General features: G+C 34.1%; 1 protein-coding gene across 6 annotated transcripts in view; it reads right to left on the reverse strand.

The window, feature by feature from the left end:
• The window catches only part of Abca12 (ATP binding cassette subfamily A member 12), a 183158-nt gene that overhangs the window by 87602 nt on the left and 75018 nt on the right, over positions 1-20538 (reverse strand). For all 6 annotated transcript variants that reach the window (XM_010616024.1, XM_010616023.1, XM_010616026.1 and 3 more), the window contains 6 exons: positions 17723-17811; positions 15688-15785; positions 12587-12772; positions 10637-10815; positions 5531-5643; positions 542-617 (listed from right to left, as the gene is read on the reverse strand). In XM_010616024.1, the coding sequence (XP_010614326.1) occupies positions 542-617; positions 5531-5643; positions 10637-10815; positions 12587-12772; positions 15688-15785; positions 17723-17811 (741 nt within the window). The remainder of the gene's footprint in view (positions 1-541; positions 618-5530; positions 5644-10636; positions 10816-12586; positions 12773-15687; positions 15786-17722; positions 17812-20538) is intronic.

Below are 20538 nucleotides of genomic sequence, written 5' to 3' on the forward strand. Positions count from 1 at the left end.
GCTACCTTGTTTATAGCATTTTGCTAGTAGCCTAAACCAGGACAGATACTTATATATTTTTCATGGTGAAAGATTTTAAAAGAGATGAAAACTGGACCTCTAACTACATTCTCCTTACAGGCCTAAAGTTACCAGTGAAATCATGACATATTCTAGTTATGCATTTCTGTGTTATGTATCCAAAACTATCACTGAATAATTTAAAAAATAAGTTTTAACTTCACAGTGCTTTGGCTCTATCCTTTGCTTAGTCGATAGTTGACTTTTCTATTTATTTTTTATTTTTCCATTCTAAAGATTGCACCTAGGGACTTAGCCCTTTTTGGATTTTAAATTTTGAGACAGGGTCTTGCTAAGCTGCTAAGTTGTCTAGGCTGGGCTCAAACTTGCAATCCTCCTGACTCAGCCTCCCAGTATGCTAGGATTACAGGTGTGTGCCAGTGGCACTCTCAGCTTACTCCACAGTTTTTCCACCCTGACAAATACATTTATGAACTGTTTTATGGCTTATTCAGCTACCAATTCATAAACAGAGACTTACTGTGCAGCCAGACTACTTGGGGATAGTGCCCGTCCATCATCTTCACTCCACACATAGGAAGTGTTCTCAAAGTCACCTAAAGGAGTAATACCTACATCAGTAAACCTTTAACATGTTGGCTTAAAGATTTGTTTTCCTCCCAAACCATCTCAAGTCAGATTATTGGAAAGAAAATGCAAAAAATATGAAAATATTGTACAAAAGAATTTTACAAAGAATGATTAATGTTCTTTTTCTTGGAAATATTTCAGATATTTATATGAAATAGGTACCTGCTAATCAATATAATTTTAATGGTCTTTCTCTGTGCATCAAACCTCTACATTATTTTGTTCCAAGACCTGTTTGCATAGGTGACTCTTAAACGCTGTAATGAATACTGACCTTTGCATGGTTTGTTAATCAAATGAAGCCAATTTCAGTCTTACAGGCCACCAGAAATTTTATTATTGCCTTTCAGTTTTTCATGATACAGCCTTAGGAAATATGTGACATGGCTAATCTGTATTTCCTATGTTTCAAAAAGCAGCCACTGGTCATTGAGGCAGCTTGAATGGAAATTTGCTAATGCTAGTAGAACTGTACTGGGGCATTGCAAATAAGAAGGTGTAGGGTGTGCAAAGCATTCATTAAATAGGATCTTAAAAAAGAATGTATGTGCAAATACTGAATAGTTTCTCTAGTGTGAGAAACTGAAAGTATAAATAAAGACTAGAAGGAATAATAGATAATTGACATAGGAAGAAAAGGTTCAAAGCAGAAGGGCAAATGGGAGGGGTAGGGGAAAAGAAAGATGGGAATGGAATTAACATGAGAAAAAGAAAAAAATGGAAACAAAGTCTTTGTAGATAGGAAGGGGTGGAGGGGTTGAAAGGAGGGCAGGGGAATGGGGAAAAAATAAGAACCAAAATGGATTATGTAAAGGTACAAATTTCCAATAACAAATGTCACTACACTGTATACCTTAACTGTACCAATAAAATTAAATAATTAATTTAAAAAGTAAAGATCTTATTTAACATCAATAGCTGCTCCTAGAAGTTAAATGGATCACTGATTCAGCCTGCTGTATAAATTGTTTAATAAAAGAGTAAGTGCACAATAGCATTCACATGAAAAATTAAAAATAAAACTTCTTTAAATGGCCACTGCATAAATAAAAATACCCTAAATCCAATACTTTAAGTCAGCAGAAAAATAGTATCACTTACTTCAATCTTCTTTTCAGATACTAGTCATTCCTTATATTAATCCAGTGTGTTTTAATGCTATCATTTTAACATTGGCTCAGCCCTTTCCACAGAATGCTTTTTTTTTTACCAGCCTTAAGAGTTCTTCCACTATTTCTTGATGGTACACCCTAAAGTTTTCTTCAATGGTTCCAGTGCAATAGTATGAAAGCATCCATGCTTTTATGATGCTGATTGTTTATTTTTGCTTAAATTATCATGTGTGTAAAAAGGCCATCCCAGAATTAACAACCTCCTCACCTACCTTCTGTATCATTCATATTTAGGCAGAGTTTGCTTGGCCCCTTATAACGAGCAGGGGCACTTTTTTATTTGCCTCTTCAGCAGAGAGTATTTTCCTTTGCTTGGCTCAAGATTCTGCTGATTATAATTTTTCTACCTATACAGCATTCATCAGTAAGCCAAAAGACCAAAAATATGAAATGCCCAGAATAAATAAACCTAATTAACCATAGTAATACCAGTCACTTATTAGAATCCATATATAGAATAATAAAGGATAGAAATCTATTGAGATTTATGCTTTTGCAATGTAAAAGTATATAAAACATTTTTCTGAAATCAAATCTTGCCCACTTTGAAATCCTATGCAATGCTTGCAAGTTAATTGACATTTGTATACTTTGATGTTAAGGGTTTCTCCTTTACTTCAAGCTATTAAAGTGAATAACTAATAGAAATTAACTTTATATTATCAATGATAGACTTGACCCTGAACTTAAGTAGAAACTTTCCCTCTGGCCGCTAAGGACTACAAAGTACCTCAGAAGAAAGAGTGTGCTTAATAGGCCTAAATGGAGTGGAAAATGTTACATTAAAAAGTAAGGTTTCAGTTCTTTGATTTTTGTAAGGTTAGGCATATTTTTAAATGGTACTCGCTGACATCTAGTGTACAAATAACCTTTTTTAATCAGTAAAGTTTGCCTTCTATTTAAAAATGTAATTTCATAATGAAAAGATGGAAATAAAGTGCTTGTAGATGGGGAGGGGAGGAGGGGGTGAAGGGAGGGCAGAGGTAAGGGGAAAAAATGAGAATCAAGACCTGTCATGTAGAGGTACAAGATCCCAACAATGAATGTAACTGTACTGTATCCCTAAAATGTACCAATAAACTCAATTAAAGCTGAAAAAAATGTAATTTTATATAATTTTCAATTTTGCAAAAGAGCAAATTCCAATGAGTCAAAATTGTAATCTCTGCTCCTGAAACTCAGACTTTATAAAGAGGAATATTGGAGTTTATTAACTGCTTACAAGGGATCCTAGCCGGTGCAGAGTGAAAATTAGAACCTTCAAGACAAGAAGTCAGAAGACAATCTTCTTCCCAGGTGTTCATTAGTAAACCCATGTTTTCATGGTTGCTAGGAGGCCACCAAAGCAACCCTTAGGTGTGTTCATAATTCAGGTTGGGTCAGAAACAGATATAGGGAAGAAGAAATGGAGGATGACTGTGAAAAAACATTTCCATATAGGAAAAAGTGTGGCACAATGAACGAAACTCCATCAGTGTCTGAGACTGGGGACAGTGCTCAGGTCAGGTTGTGAATATATATTATGTCTGTACCCCAGAATAAGATGTGTGTGATACCAAGGGCCTAGGCATTAAGGATCCATTTTCTACTCAGCCTGGATACTTCCTGGTTGTATAACATAGGCAAAGTGCTCTCTTTTGTGTGAGTTTCTATTTATCAGGTAGGATAGTAATTGCATCCCACAGGGTTGTTTTGGTACTAAAAGGAACTTAATAAAATAAAGCACTTAGCATTGTCATAATAAATATTAACAACTATTTTCCTTATTTGAGAGAGTGAAGCAAAAACTGAAAATCTCTTAACCCTGATAGACCTTAGAGAGGAGTCTAGCAACTCTGTTATGAGACACCATCTCCACTCCAGCTTCCCTGAGGTGTAGAACAGGGGGAGAAAGTATAATCACTTCAGTAATACCACTGAACACCATGAAATCCGTAAGCACAGGATAGCCCAGCAATATACCAGATAGCTGTACTGTTTGCCAGGCCAGAGACTGCTATGTTGTAATTTAAGTGTCACTGGTTCAAGTCTGAGTTCACCGAATGACTTCCAGAAATATCTAGGGAAAATTTTTCAAAGGTTACAAAGTTTCTGCTTGAGTAAGTAGAGGGTGGGGGTTAATGACTTCTAGGAACAGACATAAGTGAATATATATTTTTATCCCAGACTGATGAAATCATAAGTGCCTGAAATTTAAAAGAAATGATACAAAGAAAATGTAACAGCATCATGATAAAAAAAAAAGCATGACAAAATTTTCAGACAAGAGTAGAGTTTTTTCCAGAGTTTTTCTTTCTCATCTTGACCATGGGATGACATGTTTTAATACTTGGCAACGTCTTTAGCATATTCAGAAGTCAGGCACAGCCTTTGTTAAATATTAAAAACAGAGTTACATCATCACCAAGAAAAGTGTTTTACTGTATTGTGAGTAAGAAGTGCTGATTACTTGTCTGATTTCTAAGGCACAGGTGAGCTTTTGTCCTTTAGAAAAAAACATCTTAACTTTATCACTTTAATTTATGTTAATTAGAAGGTGTGAGTCTGAAGATAAAAAGGAAAAGAACACTAAGAAGAAATGTGAAATCCTCAAGTCGCTAAAATGTAAATATAAAAAACACGGAGGAAATAATTAACATTTTCTAGTGCACTGTCTGATTCTCTGGTTGGACTTTTTAAAGAGTAAGATTTCTTTTCTAATGTTCATCAAGACAATGCAGGTGGCACCACTGAGCTAAATCCTCAGCCCAAGACCACTATATTTAACAACAAATCAATCTTGCAAGCTAGTAATTAATTCTGTAAATATAGACATACAAATCTCTAGTCTAATAGAAACTGGTATCCAATTGTAGGTTTGACCTTCCAGTTATCACTTTCTGCAAAGCCTTCTCACATGTGCTTCTCATATGAAAATTGGAATTTTAAGACAAAACAATGAACAATCAGCTTTTGTCCTATCCTCTCAGGTTGCCTACTTTGTAAGCAAAAAGTAAAAGTCTAATACTTAAAAGCTGACAAACTCAGCTAAGAAAGCATAATTCTACATTCATTCAGGAACTCAACATTTATTTTGGAAGTAGGGATTTACTCCTTGTAGCCCTAAACTGTTGTCTGTATGTGTCTGCATGTAGACCCACTGTGTGTTTCCATGTGGATAGTAGATCATGCTGTTCTACAGGTGCAAAAGTGATAATTGCTGATGTGTGCAATTTGCTGCACCTTATTTTACTGGGGGTGACTGGAATTTTCTGATTCAATCACGGTAAGGTGTCCATCATGCATTGTCAAGATGGTTAGTTGAGGGTATATTTTTTACCAATAAAAATTCCTACTTATTAAAAAAACCGAAGTTCAAAAATGAGGGCAAAAATCTTGTAATTCAATTTGGAATTTGGTTCCAAAAATTAGTAGCAGGAATCTATTTGTTGAGGCTTACTCCCTGATATTTATTTTACATCTCACATCTAAACATAGTTTTACATGCTCCCAGAGATCATTTTCACATAAGTAAAACACCTTGAAAGCCTTTTCAGCTATTTCTTCCTTTCTGCCCACTTCTGCTGGAAATCTGGATTTATTCGTAGCGTATGTCCCCACCTAAGAATAATATCATCTATACATGAATACTTAGATTACACTCTGCTCTATGTATCTAATGGGTTTTGTGACATTGAATTTAATACAGTTAGATTGAAATATAATACCTTGAGTTGGGGAATGTAGGGTGTAGAGCAGATGTTTAACAGACTTCTGAAGGGTTCTGAAACCTTCATTAGTTTCAACTTGAGGATAAACCTTCTGCAGGGCCAGCAGCATCCTAACAAGTAAAAAACAAAACAAAACAAAACATCAGGTAGTGTTTCAAGGCTTTTAGACAGAAACAAAAGGGAATTCAAGGAGAAAATGACCACAGTACAGAAAATTATTCTAAAAAAGATGCTGCTTTCTTAATTTAATTACATGTTTTCTGTTCATGCACAAAATCCTTACAAAAATGTTCTTGAACCAGAATAGAGAGCTTTATGTTTCTAGGACTGTAAAGCTTCAGAATGCAAAGAGTTTGAAATAAGAGAGGAAAGTTCCCATCCTTTTTCCCCAGCTAAAAATTATAAACAAGCGGTTAAGAAAAGCAACTTGCAATAAAAGGATACCCTTTTTAATTAAAGGAAAAATAAATATTAAAAGTTATTTTCATTAAAAATCAAGCTCAAAAAAATTAAGCTCAGATAAAGGATCCCATTTTCAAGGAATAATTATTGCTTAAATGACTTATAAATATTTATCTTTTGCTAAACATATGATAATATTTTGGGAAAAATGGGTCTTGCCCTAATCAAAAATTGTATTTTTTCCTCCAAGTGGCCAAAAGGCATTAATCCAAGATAGTTTGAAATTCATATGCATACTAATTGGTACTGTCTTCTTAGCTTTTGTGTGTTACCAATAAGATGGTCAATCCACAATGGGGTAGAGAATGAGAAAGTTCTCTTTTGCAGGATTTCATTCTATACTTCAAAAATCAATTAACTACTTAAGAAACTTTTTTTTTTTTACTGAACTGGAAATCAAACGCAAGACTTCATGCCTGACAGACAAGAGCTCTAGAACTATGCTAATCTATGGACTTTTTAATTTTGAGTTGGGTGGCTAAATTGCTCAGGCAGTTTCAGACTTTTGATCTCCTGCCTCCATCTACCTGGTAGCTGGAATTACAGGAGTATGCCACCAACTACACCCAATGTGGTGAAAAAGGGCGTTTTTATCCTTTTCTGATCATTATCATATTTTTAAAGAAATGTTGCACCTACACAAATATGCCAGAACTTTGCTGATAGTGTAATTTATATCAACAATCAAGGTTGAGTCAATGCTTTGAGTAGTCACAGAACAAAAGGCTTTTGTTAACAATTTGCCATTGTGAAGTTAAATGTAGTACAAATTAGCTAATAGTTTTTTCCCTGTCAATCAGTAAATTGAATGCTTACTCCAACAATATGTCAAGTATGTGGGCATACATTTCACAGTATTCTATAACATTTTGCACTTTTAAAAATTTTTTATTAAAATCATTTTAGTTTTAGCTTCCTGAATATAAATGAAAGCTGTTTAGAGCTAAGGTTTGAGTACCCTCTAGTTTCTAACATAGAGACATACGTATGAGATATGTGTGCTTAAGTAAATACACATAAATTATGTATGTATATATATTTAAACAAATATATTTAAATTTTGGTTCTCTTATAATTTTCAGATGGGAAAACTAAAGTTGCAAAAGTTTAATGACTTACAAAGTTAACCAACAAGTAATAAGTAGAGCTAGGACCTAATTTCAAACCATACATTCTATTCACTCTATGTGTTTCTCCTAGAAACTTTGTCTTGGCATGCTTGAGAGGAGAAAGGCAGAATATGTATGCACAGAAACACAAGCACTGTTAACTTATTACACCTGCTATGCTCCAAATGTTTGTCCTGACTATCTTTTTCATCTTTACTCTTTATATGTGACAGTTGACACAGGCATTTTTATGCTGACTCCAAGACTTTGAGTTGCTTCCGAATTCTGCCACCCATAGACACCAGTTGAGCAGGACTCAGGCTGTAGATCTTGGTCAACCTTGCACCCTGGCACTTGGCCTAACTCACCTGATCTGTTATACCACAGTAAAAATTTCAAATACTTAGCATATAATAATCTTATTTAAACTGGTCACATTATTAATATTGCTAATAAAACATTAGTGTTTTGAGCACTTCTTTTACTAACAATACTGACACCTGGCCCCCATCTTTCTGAAATCCTCTAAACCATTGATTAAGATATATTTATTTTCTTCATAGATTTTTTTTCTGTTCTTAATCATATGAAAGTGGAAGTTATCCAAATGAATCACTTTTATGCATAAAGATAACTTTAAAGTTTTATGACCTGTATCTCAGCATAACCTTTTCCTCATAAAAGTGAAAAGCATGTGCATTTTTTCATATACCGTTCTTGACTTTTGAGCTTTCTCATTTCCCCTAATTTCTGTCATAATTTCATGTCATAGTTTGTGTCTAGATGTCCCCCGAAAGTCTCGTGTGGTCATAGGTAGGGATTTTTTCACAGGTGGCTGAATTGAGAGTGTATGATGGTGGGGTTAATGGTTTATGATCAGTCCACTGATTGGTTTGGCACTGCCTTAATCCCAGTAGCGTAGATATAATATAAAAGGGGAAGAAAGAAGCTGCTAGAGCCCTTGATTTGCTTTGCTTTGCTGTCTTCTGCCTGACATGAACTGTTTCTCCTCTGTGATACTTGTCTGCCATACCACCCTGCCTTGGAGACGGGTGATAATGGACTGAAACTTCTCCCAACTGTGAGCTAAATAAACCTTTCTCCCTTTAACTTTGGCTGTCTAGTATTTTGTCTCAGTAACAAGAGAAAACTGAGATGCTTTACATTATATAATCTGATTTGGGTGACTGACTTCTATATATGCAGTTTATAATTTAAAAAATAATAGCTGCTGAAGGAAATGAAAGTTTCTATGGAATCTGTCACTTTTATTTTCTCAATGAAAAGTAAAATAAGCCAATGAGACCATAATTTGATGATAAATTACAGGTTTGTGAGGAAATTATGCCTTTTAATGACACTGGCAGCTTAATTAAAAATAACAATAAAGATTTGACTTTCAAAGGATGTTCCAATAAACTAAAAAGCAAGGAACTTATTTGAATATTCTAATAGTTAAAGAAAGTTAAAATAAAATTAATACAATTTATTTAACCTCATATATTCAAACTTTCATCTTCTCAAAATTTAATCAATATAAAATATTAATAAAATATCTTAACCTTTTTATTGTACCAAGTTTCCCCAGTTCATCACGTGCTTTATACTTATAAACACCTGGATGCTGATTCTAAATTTTCACTGAAAAATCTTACTCTGTATTTAGATTTCATTAAATTTAAAGATGAAGAGGTAAAGTTAGATACTCAAATTGATCCAAACATATTTAAAAGTTTGAAATGAAACAAACATTAGTTCAAACATTATTTGAAATCAAACATTAGTTTTGTGAAATAATCTCCCCATATTTGTTGCAGAGTAGAATTCAAAGCTACAGTAGTAATGTACCATTATTTTTGATCCACTCTTTTTATAGATATTTGCTCCCTTCAAGTTTCTGCTAGTAGGAATAAGCTCTGAGTTGATTCCTTTTCTTGCTTACAACTCAAGCACAGAATGTGCTACATAAGTATCTATTGTTTCACCACATTAAAAGATATCACACTGTTTTCCAAATTGCATCATTTTTTACTCTAACTTGCAACAGATGAGAATTTGTCAGTCTACATTTTGTTAACACTTTAGATTATGCAACTTTTAAAACTGTACCCATTCTATTGAATTTGCAGTGATATTTTATTTGTGGTTTGCATATTATTTTGACCCTTTTCTTTGCTACACAGTACAATTTAAATGATTGCCATCCACCTCTAACTGATTCATCTATTTTCTTTCAAGACAGATTATCATTGTGAGGGAGAAGATCAAGTGTCAAAATTCTGGGTGGCTGAAAATTTCTCTGTAAGCTAAAACAAGCGACAGTCTACAGAATTAAGTGGTATACTATCTTCTCCTCTCTGTACTTCAGCTATGATACTCCATCATGGAAAGCACAAAGGACTTGGATTTGCCTTTCCTAAGTTCAGCTCCTGGCTTTGCCTTGTGCTAGTAGTTGTTGAACCTTGGAGAGGACATGCGATCTCCATAAAGTTTTTCCTTCTCTTTAAAATAGGAATATGCGATCTCAATCCCAAAACACTGCTGTGAAAATCAAATGAGATTAAAGTACAATGTGGGGCTGGTTATAAAATCTTGAACAGATATAAGCTCTTGGAAGCACCACAAAGGTGAGTGCAATCTCTTCTGATTAACATTTACAGTAGAATATGCCATACTACTAATGACTTTGTGAAGAAGCAGGCTGGGTTTTGGAGTTAGAAAACTGAGTTTCAAACTCTCCTAACTGCACCATCAGCAAATACTTGATTTTTATGAAACTTTGTTACTTTATATAATCAATGAATTTATGTTAAGATTGAATTTGATAATATATATTGAGGGCCCACTATGTAGTCTGACATGTGATAGTCATTTAATAGTCAATAATTATTGATGTAGTAGTTGTTTTCTTTTAATGCACATTTGCAAACTGACTAGATAGGAAATCCAAACCTAAGCACTGCCCATTAAACTCTAAATTCTGACCATGCTGAAATCGATTTTATGAGAAAAGCAAGATTTAAAACAATTACTTTCATAAAAATTTTTAAATCCTTGAGATGTATATACCAAACAAAGCTAAAGATCACTTTTAAGCTGGATACAGGTGAGGGAGGCCAAACCCCTCAAGGTGACTTGGCGATGTTGTATCCTTTGTCAGTTAAAGTGGTAGATGCACAGAGCTCAGGCTGTGCTTGGATGAGCCTGAGTCATTGATCTAGTCTTGCACTGATTCTGCAGCATACCTCATTCTCAGACACTCTGCCATACCAAGAGACAACACAGCTGTTAGGAAGAGTATGCTGCATCACCTCGTTATGGACTCTGATGAACTTGGCAGCTGTGGATGTGCGTTACTTCTTTGCTTAGTTAATCCAGTTGTCTTTGCTGCTACAATCTGAAGTAAGGTCCTGAAATTGTATTTGCTCTGTGTTAAAGTACCCACCTAAGAGGAATCCTCACAGGAAATACTAATAAGCAGAAGACTTCTTTGCGAACAGCAACATTCCATTTAATTCTTACATTGTCTTACCCATTTGCCTTTCGAAGAACATCAAATAGATTGCCCAGTGATGTGTCATTCCGAAACACATCTGGGAAACTGGAGAGAAGCTGCCACAGGGCTGTCTGCTCCTGCACTTTCGAGAAGAAGGACAGGACTTTGACCATATCCTGAAGCACCAGCTTCTGGTTAGTGGGATCACTTGATACCTTCAAAAATAAAAGCACAGGAAATGATACTTCAACATTTATAATCCCATGGTTTTTTGTCTTTCAAAGTGTCAAACATCTAGATTTTCACATAAGCAGTTTCTTCAGAGTTTTACTCATTTATTTGGAAAAAAATGTAATAATCATTTCTAATATTCACAAATATAATTGGACGTTTTCACTATTGATCCAGAAATTGGCATATTTAAAGTTCTGTTAACAAAGGTATATTTTTATAAAATATTTTAAATTGTATATTGTAAGTCAAAGCTATTTTCTTGAAGCAAAATTAGCTTCTAAGTAATGTTTCTATTTTTCCTCGACACCTGAAAAGTCATCTCTCTATTTTTTACTAAAGCTTTTATTTTTGGGGTGGAGAACCCTTAAAACTAATATATAAGCAATTAAGATATAGAAATATAGTACAGATATATTCATAATATACATTCACATTGAGAAATATATTCACAAAAAAGTTTACTATTAGAATTTTAAATATGTAATTACGCAGTTAATTATTTCCAAAGTTCTGTTTGCAATGCAAGACACTTTAGTTATAATGAGTGATTGCTACTGAGTGAACATACATAATAATCACATCCAGTACTATAAACAAAAAATATGACTTTTGATCTTGTTCTAGATCATGGGATCCAGCTAGTACTTTCAGAGGTAATGTAATTTCTTCATTATATTTCAACTCAAAATACTTTTCTTAATAAGCTCATTAATACTAGTAAAAATGAGCCTTCAGTCAGTATTAATTCAAGGTTTTTCACTTTAACAGAATAATCTTAAACATGTATTTTGACCACATAGTCTGTTCTACATAATTGGCAAATTTGTTAAGAATGGATTTATATTGGATTGGGGTTATTATGCAATGTCTCTAATCTGGTTCTTTTGGAAAATTCAGATTGCAGAAAGATAATTTTTTAAAAGTTAAAAAGCTTTAATAAAATTTAGAGGATCAAGTTTAAAATATTAGAAGTAGACATGGCTTATTTATTCCTGTGTATAACTTCAAAACAATTCTAAATTTTTTTCTATTTCACTATATGTGGTTTTGCTAAATGTAAATCATTGGTATCTTATTTTCATCATCTTCATTTAAGAGTAGTATGTACAAGTGGTCATTAGCATTCCATAGTAAATGTCGTTGGTTCTAATATATGATATTTTAGTGAGGGAATATATAGTTTCAGAATGCAGCTTGTGTAAATTAGATCTGAGGTCAGTGAGAAAAAGAAAAGACATTATTCTAACTCCTGGTAGTTTTGTTGCTCTGATAGTTTAATTATTAAACTTGCATTGTATCCTGGATAGTCACACTCACAGATCTGAGAGAAAACAGGCAATTTTTTTTGGTGGGGGGTACTGGGGATTGAACTCGGGTCCTTGTGCTTGCAAGGCAGGCCACCAAACTGCTGAGCTAAATCCCCAGCCCCAAACAAGCAATTTTTATTCTCCATAGAGTGAAGCCATATTTCATCGACAAAGGTGTATCTACATTAACCATAATTCAATATTTCTAATTCAGCTTTGAAATAATTTCAATCCTGCACATTTAAATGATGAATGAGCATTACTTAACATTAAACAATGTGTGTAGATGTCATTGTGAAAAATTATGCAACACTTCCCCATCCATTTGGACTACAAACTCCCTCTCTGATTCATGTTGAGGCATTTCATGGATCTAAGAGAGGAAACTGTACAACTGCTTCAATTGCTTATGAGATTTTGGGTGTACGAAGAGATCTACACTCACCTGAGAAAACTGTTCTTTCATTTCCTGGAGAGAAGACTCTAAAACTGTCATGTTGGAAAGGCAAAATTTGTTTAAAATATTTTTTCCTACAGCAGTCCAAGAGAAGGTATAATCTGCCCTGTATCCTGGATAGCGTTCACACACTTCTTTTCGTATATCTCCTGAAGTTGAATTTTCTTTTATTAGCTAAAGACATGTGAGAAAAGTGGAATGATGTTAGTAGATGTAGATTTTTAAAACATCCTAGTCTTCAAGAAAACTGACCTTTCTTCACAATAGCCATTTTAAATGTCCTATGTTACTAACGCAACTATCAAACTAAATAAAATTCACCTTGTTTAGACAATGGAGGGTGTGGAGAGTATGTATGGATGTGGTGTGTCTTGTTATAGTATGATTTAAGTTGTTTACATATGATTTATTTAACTGAACTTACTTCCTGTCACTTACCAGAAAACCTAAATGCATCAATTTTTTTTTTAATGCAAAAAATCCTACTCATTTTTCTTGGGCATTGAGCAGCAGAAACTGAAGTATCTTAATTCTTTGTGACGTTTCCTAGAAAACTGGCCGCAATCTTTAGAAGATATTCAAAAGAGGGACCTTCAAAGGTCTATTCCTAGGAACAAAAGTGTTTATTTACAGAAGTGGAAAAATGGATTATGTTTCATTTGTTTCATAGGGAGAAAGAAAAAATGAAAAAAGATGTTAATATATGTAAGGTAAGTATAGTAACCAAAAGCAATAGTTGAAAAATTATTTTATAATAGAATTATTATAATTCCCCTAGATATTCAAAAGTGCAAATTAGTCACATGCGCAGTACGCTTTTCAGCTATACTATGGTCACATTCATTGCCATTCATTTGTTTAGGTCGTCACAGCATGGACTACATATATTTAGTTGAAGTGTTTTGGGGATCTTTCTAAAGTTTATTGTTATCACCCTGTGAGGTGAAGTCCAACTTCATTATCCCCTTAAATCTGTATCACAAAATCTACACTCTGCCTTCCAGTGACTGAACTTCTACATATGATGGCACAAGACAGGATCCACTTATCTAGGATGTACTATACATGCTAGGTCTTCTAGTCATTAATCCGTATCTTTGTCTAGCATTACACATAAACTCACTCCCAAGTGATTTCTGTGCTTATTCTTGCAAGAGTTGCAGAAAGCAGTAGAGAGAAAGAGAGGGGATTCTGAGGGATTGCTGACATAGGCAACAATATGTCATCCTAATTTTTTCATCCCTTTCCTGCCCCAACTACTCTAAAATTATGTATCTATACATATAAAATTCATTTCTTTTTTACTTATCTCCCTTAGATGTATGGCTTTGTGCTGCTTCACAAAATTCTGAAATTTCATTCCATATGAAAAAGAGAACTAGGGAGTTTGACACAATAAAACTGCACTTTTGAGACTAGTGTTACCAATTCTACATATTAAAGAATGTATTCACCTAATGCAAGACTTTTCTTCGAACCAATATGGACAAAATGAATTCAATAGAATAATTTCCCCTACTTTCTAGGACCAATTTAGGGAAAATTTTAGACTAGAATTAATTGGGCATATAGAAAAGATTCCTCAGTCAGGCAGGTAGTTTTTAGAGACCTCAAATATTCATAAACTGGACTCAGTATCTGAACTAATGGTAGAGTCTATCTCAACCAGCAATGGTAGATTTCCCTGGGTGAGTATGGTACCTTTTCCTGGCATCCATTCTTGCACCATGCTTTTTTTAAAAATTGAATTTATTGGTGCATTTTAGGGATACAGTACAGTTACATTCATTATTGGGATCTGGTAACTTTACATGACAGGCCTTGGTTCTCATTTTTTCCCCTTGTCCCTGCCCTCCCTCCACCCCCCCATTTACAAACACTTTATTTACATTTTTCATTTTCTCATATTTTTTTCTTTTCCCTTACTAGCTTTCCCCTACCCTTCCCACTTTCCCTACACCTTTAGACCCTTTCTTCCTATTTTACATTGTTAATTATCTCATTAGGATCTTATGTACTATTATAGTTTTTCACACCAGAGAAACTATTCAGGCACGATGCTTTTTGAGATTCAGCTTACTGAGATGCTTCAGAGTTGACAGAGTGTTAATTTAAGGATCACTAATAAAGAGAGATTAAGTATTAGTGGTTATAGTCATCAGAATGTGAATAAAGGTCAGAGATGTGTCTCACAATTTTGATGGAAAAAACTATTGCTATGTGGATGAATTATTAAAATATGTGTATAAATATGACAGAAGAGAGATGATAATGTTCTAATGTACCATGCTGAAAACTGTCAAATGATCTTCTCATCATTTCTGAAGAGACTATAAAGCAAGACTCAATGTCCACCATCCAGGCCAGCCAAATAACTTCAATGCATGAATATGACTGGTTGTGAGACAGCAGGTTTAAGTGGGGATTGTAGTTAACAGACAGGTACTTTTTGCTTGCAGCCATTCAAATTTAATTTCCTAAAATCCCTGCACACACACAGACACACACACACACACACACACACACACAGACACACACACACAAACACAGCTCACAGGCAATGAGTATACACCTCCTACAAAAATTATATTTATTTTGCAATCTGGGAAATCATAAAGTCATCTCTCTAGGAAATGGAGAAAAATCCATTGGTAAAATTTAGAAAATGTGGTAAGAGGTTTTTCCTACTTAGAGGAGATATTTCCCATAGCTCTAATTTTTCCAAAGACATTTTTCATATGAATGAAGCAACAAATTAAAAGAATGTTAAAGCTTCAGTTTTTCTTGTCTGCTTCAGAAAATTAAAAGATCATATATAAGGCCACCTAATTTCTTACTAAATAAAAACCTGAAATTCAATTAAGAGACTTACTGAGAAGGAAAATAAATAATCAAGAACTGAAGGAATTCACCACATCTTAAATTAGGTTGTTAGAGAAGAGTGCCTAAGAAAAGAATGTGCCTGAAATATTACTTAAATGGGAAAGGTGCTTCAAACATCTTCCTATGTGAGAGACCCCTCTGTGAACCTAACGGGTCTTTGATTGATCTCTTTACTCTCTGCCCATTACACTGCTAAATGAAGTTACCTTTTCCAAACCAAGAATCCATTCAAGCACTTGACTACCATTGAAAGTTAGTGCTCCAGTACTTTCCAAATCAGAAGCTGGACTGGGAAATATTGTGGCTAGAGAAGAAAAAACAAATTAGAATTCTAAACACATACACAAAAAGGGGCACAATCACATAAGAATCCATAACTCCCCTTTAACTTTCCTCATAAACCCCACAGCAAGAATGTGCTTAAATATGCCTCTTTCACGAAACTTCGATATTGGCAAAATGGCAAATTCCATAGATTTTCTTTCTACATAAAATTGTGATAGTTTTGGTTTGCTCCTATTGTTTCCTCCAATCATTTATACATCATTTGCTTTTATTCCAGTTTATGTCATTAAACTTCATCGCCAATATTATTGCCCCATAAAGGGAATCATTTCTGTGCAGGCCTGAAGGATTTGAGGTGTCTCTACTAGCTCAAAAGATCTATTATATCCAACATCTGTTTAAAGAATCTGCCAATGCACATCTGGTGATAATGGTCTTTTTTTTTTGTTTTAATTATCCAATTGGGATGCTGAAATCTGCTTAGGATCATACATTCTCTCTCCCCAAAGTGGTTTCTGGATGATATTTCAGATCAAATAAATGGGATAAAGCAATTAATTCAGACTACAGTATATTCTAATTAAGCAATTCCCAAAGTGGCCTCATCTAGTACTATTTATAATGTGGTAGAGTTTTCTGGGTTTAGAGCATTAGCTACAAGAAGTGTGCATTCATATTGACATCATGGATTTTCAGTAAGCCAGTATGTTAACTTTTATAAATTTTGTACCTGAGTGTTTGTTACCCTCACAGTCTTAGTATCCAAGATACCAATAATTCACCATTAATGCTTATGCTTATTCTAGTGCCTGTGGGGCTGATTCCTCTAGGCCAAGGCAATACATGTGTGAGATAACTGGCCAGGGGGAAAAACACAATCTATGCCTGCTGAGCGAAACAAAGCTTACTGGACCATAACTCCATGACCTTATTTCCACTCTGCTTTAACCTACTCAGCTACACATCCACAGATCATTTCTAACAGAACATTAGCTCTTCAAAATCATTCACCATCATGTTCCTACTACATTAACCCAGGACTTCTTTCATTTGGCCCATCAACTTGGATTGGAATGTTATTTAATATTATAGTGTCTTAAATATTTCATGGCATTTTAAAAGATGTTCTTTCCCCCCGACAGCATCTATTATATTCCAGGACACAATATTTATTTTGTTCACTAATACATCCTCAGTCTCTAGGACTGCAACCCATGACAGCAGGCACCTGATAAATATTTGTCAAGTGAATGTAAAATAGTCTACTGGCCTTAGAGCTTTATGTTTTAGATAGATTTGAAGAACACAAGCATCAGCATCACCTACGTGTAATGTTTGGGAAGCATTATTTTTAGGGAGTAACTTGGGAAGATTTCTTATACAAAAAAGGTTTGAGAGCTACTCTCCTAGTTGTGAAGCAAATAAAGAACCACACTGAAGTCTGTGAAACTGAGCATTAAGTGGGAGGAAGAAGCACACAGCTCAAAGAGCAGTGGCCAAGAAGTTAGTCTAATAACAATTCTTCTGCAAGACTACTGATACAGCAGTTAACATTGTTGAGCCTTATATTCCTCATCTGTAAAATGGAAAGATTGGACAAATCTATAAGATACTTTCTAGCAATTTTATTACTGGGTTTTCTGGACAGCCCAAGATCATCTAACTGTAGACAACTCAAGAATCCAGAGTCAGTTCTAGGACATGGTGAAATTCTCAACATCTAAGTTGCTGCTCTTATAGAATATTTCAGTAAGAACTTAATTTGAAATTATTCTGAAGAATTTTGCGTAATTATACCATCACTTTCAGGAAACCATGAGGAATATTTGGATCTCTTAGGGATATTCTAACCATTCCACCTCTGTTTGTAAAGTCTGAAGTATAAACATTTTAGAGATTAGGCCTTCCCTGTTCTAAAAGGCCTATTCTAAACTCTATAGAAGAGAGTCAGCTTACCCAGTGATGTGTGTCCTCTGTCTGGAACTTGGGTGCCCTGCAGTGGTAAATTGCTGTTCTTCAGGTTGGATGATTTTTTCCTAAGTTCACTAAAGAAGAAAAAGCAAGAACTCTGTAACTTCATCTACATTCAGTTCAGTTAGTTTAAGTAATGTATTATGTGACAGACTCCAGATTATCCAATAACTTCCAGATTTTTGATCTACCTTCTAGGACATTGAGGAAGAATCCCTTTAATCATGCACCAAAGAATATATAAAGTCTCCTACATGTGGTTTTTCTATAAAATGGAATAATACTCAGCCATAAAGAATGAGAAATTAGATTCATTCATAGAAAAATGGGTACATATTGAGGATATACTCCTAAGTGAAATAAATAAGTCATGCATTTGTAAATATCAAATAGTTTTTCTGGTGTGAATAAACTATAATAGTACATAAGATCCTAATGATATAATTGACAATGTGAAATAGGAAGAAAGGGGTTAAAGGTGTAGGGAAAGTGGGAAGGGTAGGGGAAAGCCAATAAGGGAAAAGAAAAAAAATATGAGAAAATGGAAATGAAGTGTTTGTAAAAGGGGAGGGGAGGGGGTGAAGGGAGGGCAAGGACAAGGGGAAAAAATAAGAACCAAAACCTGTCATGTAAAGGTGCAAGATCTCAATGATGAAAAAAAAATAAATGAATGTAACTGTACTGTATACCTAAAATGTACCAATAAACTCATGAGAAAAACAACAACAAAAATAAAATTTCCTACAAGGTCAAAGAAAATGGCCTAAAGTTTACACATAATCATTTTTGTTTTAATCTTGTAGAAAGGACATTAATTGAAAAAATAGAGCTAAATATTTAAAATATTTATGACTTTTTTGTCTACAGAAGTGGATGTTTCCAAATAGGTAAGAGTACAAGAGTACAAGAGAGACTGAAACAAAGGCCTACTTATTTGTCAACAATTAAAGAAAAATAAATTTTCTATGTTAAATTATTGTTGTTAAAGATTTTTTTTCCAAGTTGATTAATACTTATAAAACAGACTCAAGGAAGAAGGAAAAAGCCAAACATTTATTTAGTATCTTGTGCATTCCAGGAATTGTGATTAGTGTCATCACTGTTTGGGCTTACTTTTGAGAAAACTGGGTTATGACAGATACGAAAGGAATAACATTAAAACAGATTTTCAGTTGTACAGAATGTGCAATGATAATAGCATCACGTTACCAGGAATTTCTGTATGATACAATCACACTAGCTTTTGGAAGAAAATATTATTGAGTCTTCCCACAATTTAGTAATCCTCGTTTTTAAAAATTCACTTTCTGTTTAGTTGATTATAGAAATAGAGATAATTATATTTTCTTGAAAAGCTGGATATATATAAAAGTGACTGAAAAATCGTAGACATTTCAAAGATGAATCAATAGAAACACCTAAAAATGAATAATTTTAAGAATTCTGGAAAGTTGGTGAATTTTCTGTAACCACTTATTAAAAAACACAATTAAAATACACAAAGATAGCAAGAATTCTACCTACTACTGTGGTTCAGTTTGACTCTTAGAAACAAGATTTCTGTGATTTAAATGGAAAATTATGTTTTGTGTACATATTCTTTTTCTTCATTCATTTCATGATAAGAGGTGATAATATTTATTTCTCTTCTCCATTGTTTTTCAGTATTCCTCTTAAAATGTACTGGTTGTTCCAAGAGTTCTGCATTTTAATACATATTTAAATTATTCATGACTATGACTGTATTACCTTAAATCTTTTTACATTCCTTATGCTGACTATTTCAATAGGAAAACCATTCAGATAAAAATAAGAGCTGACCTGAACCTTGTTCCTTCTCTCAAAAAGAAGTTTCAGAAAGTTTGAGAAAGTTGGGTTTACTTTTCTTTTCCTTGAATTCTTTTCAATTCATCTTGTAATACTATAAGGAAGACTACTGAATCTCAACACATTTTGAAAATAAAATGAAAAACCATCTTCATAAAAATTTTAAGGCTAGAGACAGCAATAAAATGAAAGAGAAAATGACAAAGGACAAAATAGCAATGACTGAGCAAGAGAAAGTCGACTGAATAATAAATAGATGTGGGGAAGAAAACAAAACAAAGAAGAAAAAGTGATTGAAGAAGTGATTGGAATCTAAAACATAGCATACTCGAGGAGAAGCAGAAGCTTCATCTGCTCCACAGAGAACTATCCACTGACCTTCTCGTTTTCTAGTCTTCCTACCAATATTCTTTCAACACCAAAACACAAGCTCATTTCCTTCCCAGTAAGCATCTGGCTTAGCAGGTCTGAGCTGCCTCAGCAGTGAAGCGACTGCTCTAGACAAGGAACCGATTCCCCGTCTCCAGACGAGGAAAGGTTCCTTTGCTAAGATGACCTGTCCTAGACCAGGAAATATCCATGGTGACATAGTTGCTCCTATCCTATCATGTGACCTGTTTTGCGGAAGTGAGGGTTTGGACTATCCTGTGTGTTTTGCTTCTTCTCTTCCTGAAAAATATCCTCAATTTTATTTTGCATTTACGAAGTGTGGTGCAGTGGCATGTGTCCACTTCCACTAGACATCAAAATTGTTTTGTTTCCATTTTATGGAAACCACAACATAAATGAGTAACAGAGAGTATATGGATAAGAAATGTAAATTAAGGATATAAGTTGAAATACAAATTGCTTCCATCAAACAAAAAAAGTAATTAATTCTGTAAAATTACTAAGGGAGCTCAAGAAGAAAGCCAGTCTCATGGAACTAATGCTATTTTCTGAACTTTCTAATGAGCATGGTCATGCTTCTAGAC

This window comes from Fukomys damarensis, unplaced genomic scaffold, assembly GCF_012274545.1.
Source record: "Fukomys damarensis isolate Sample0158 unplaced genomic scaffold, DMR_v1.0_HiC HiC_scaffold_16, whole genome shotgun sequence".
Lineage (NCBI taxonomy): Eukaryota > Metazoa > Chordata > Mammalia > Rodentia > Bathyergidae > Fukomys > Fukomys damarensis.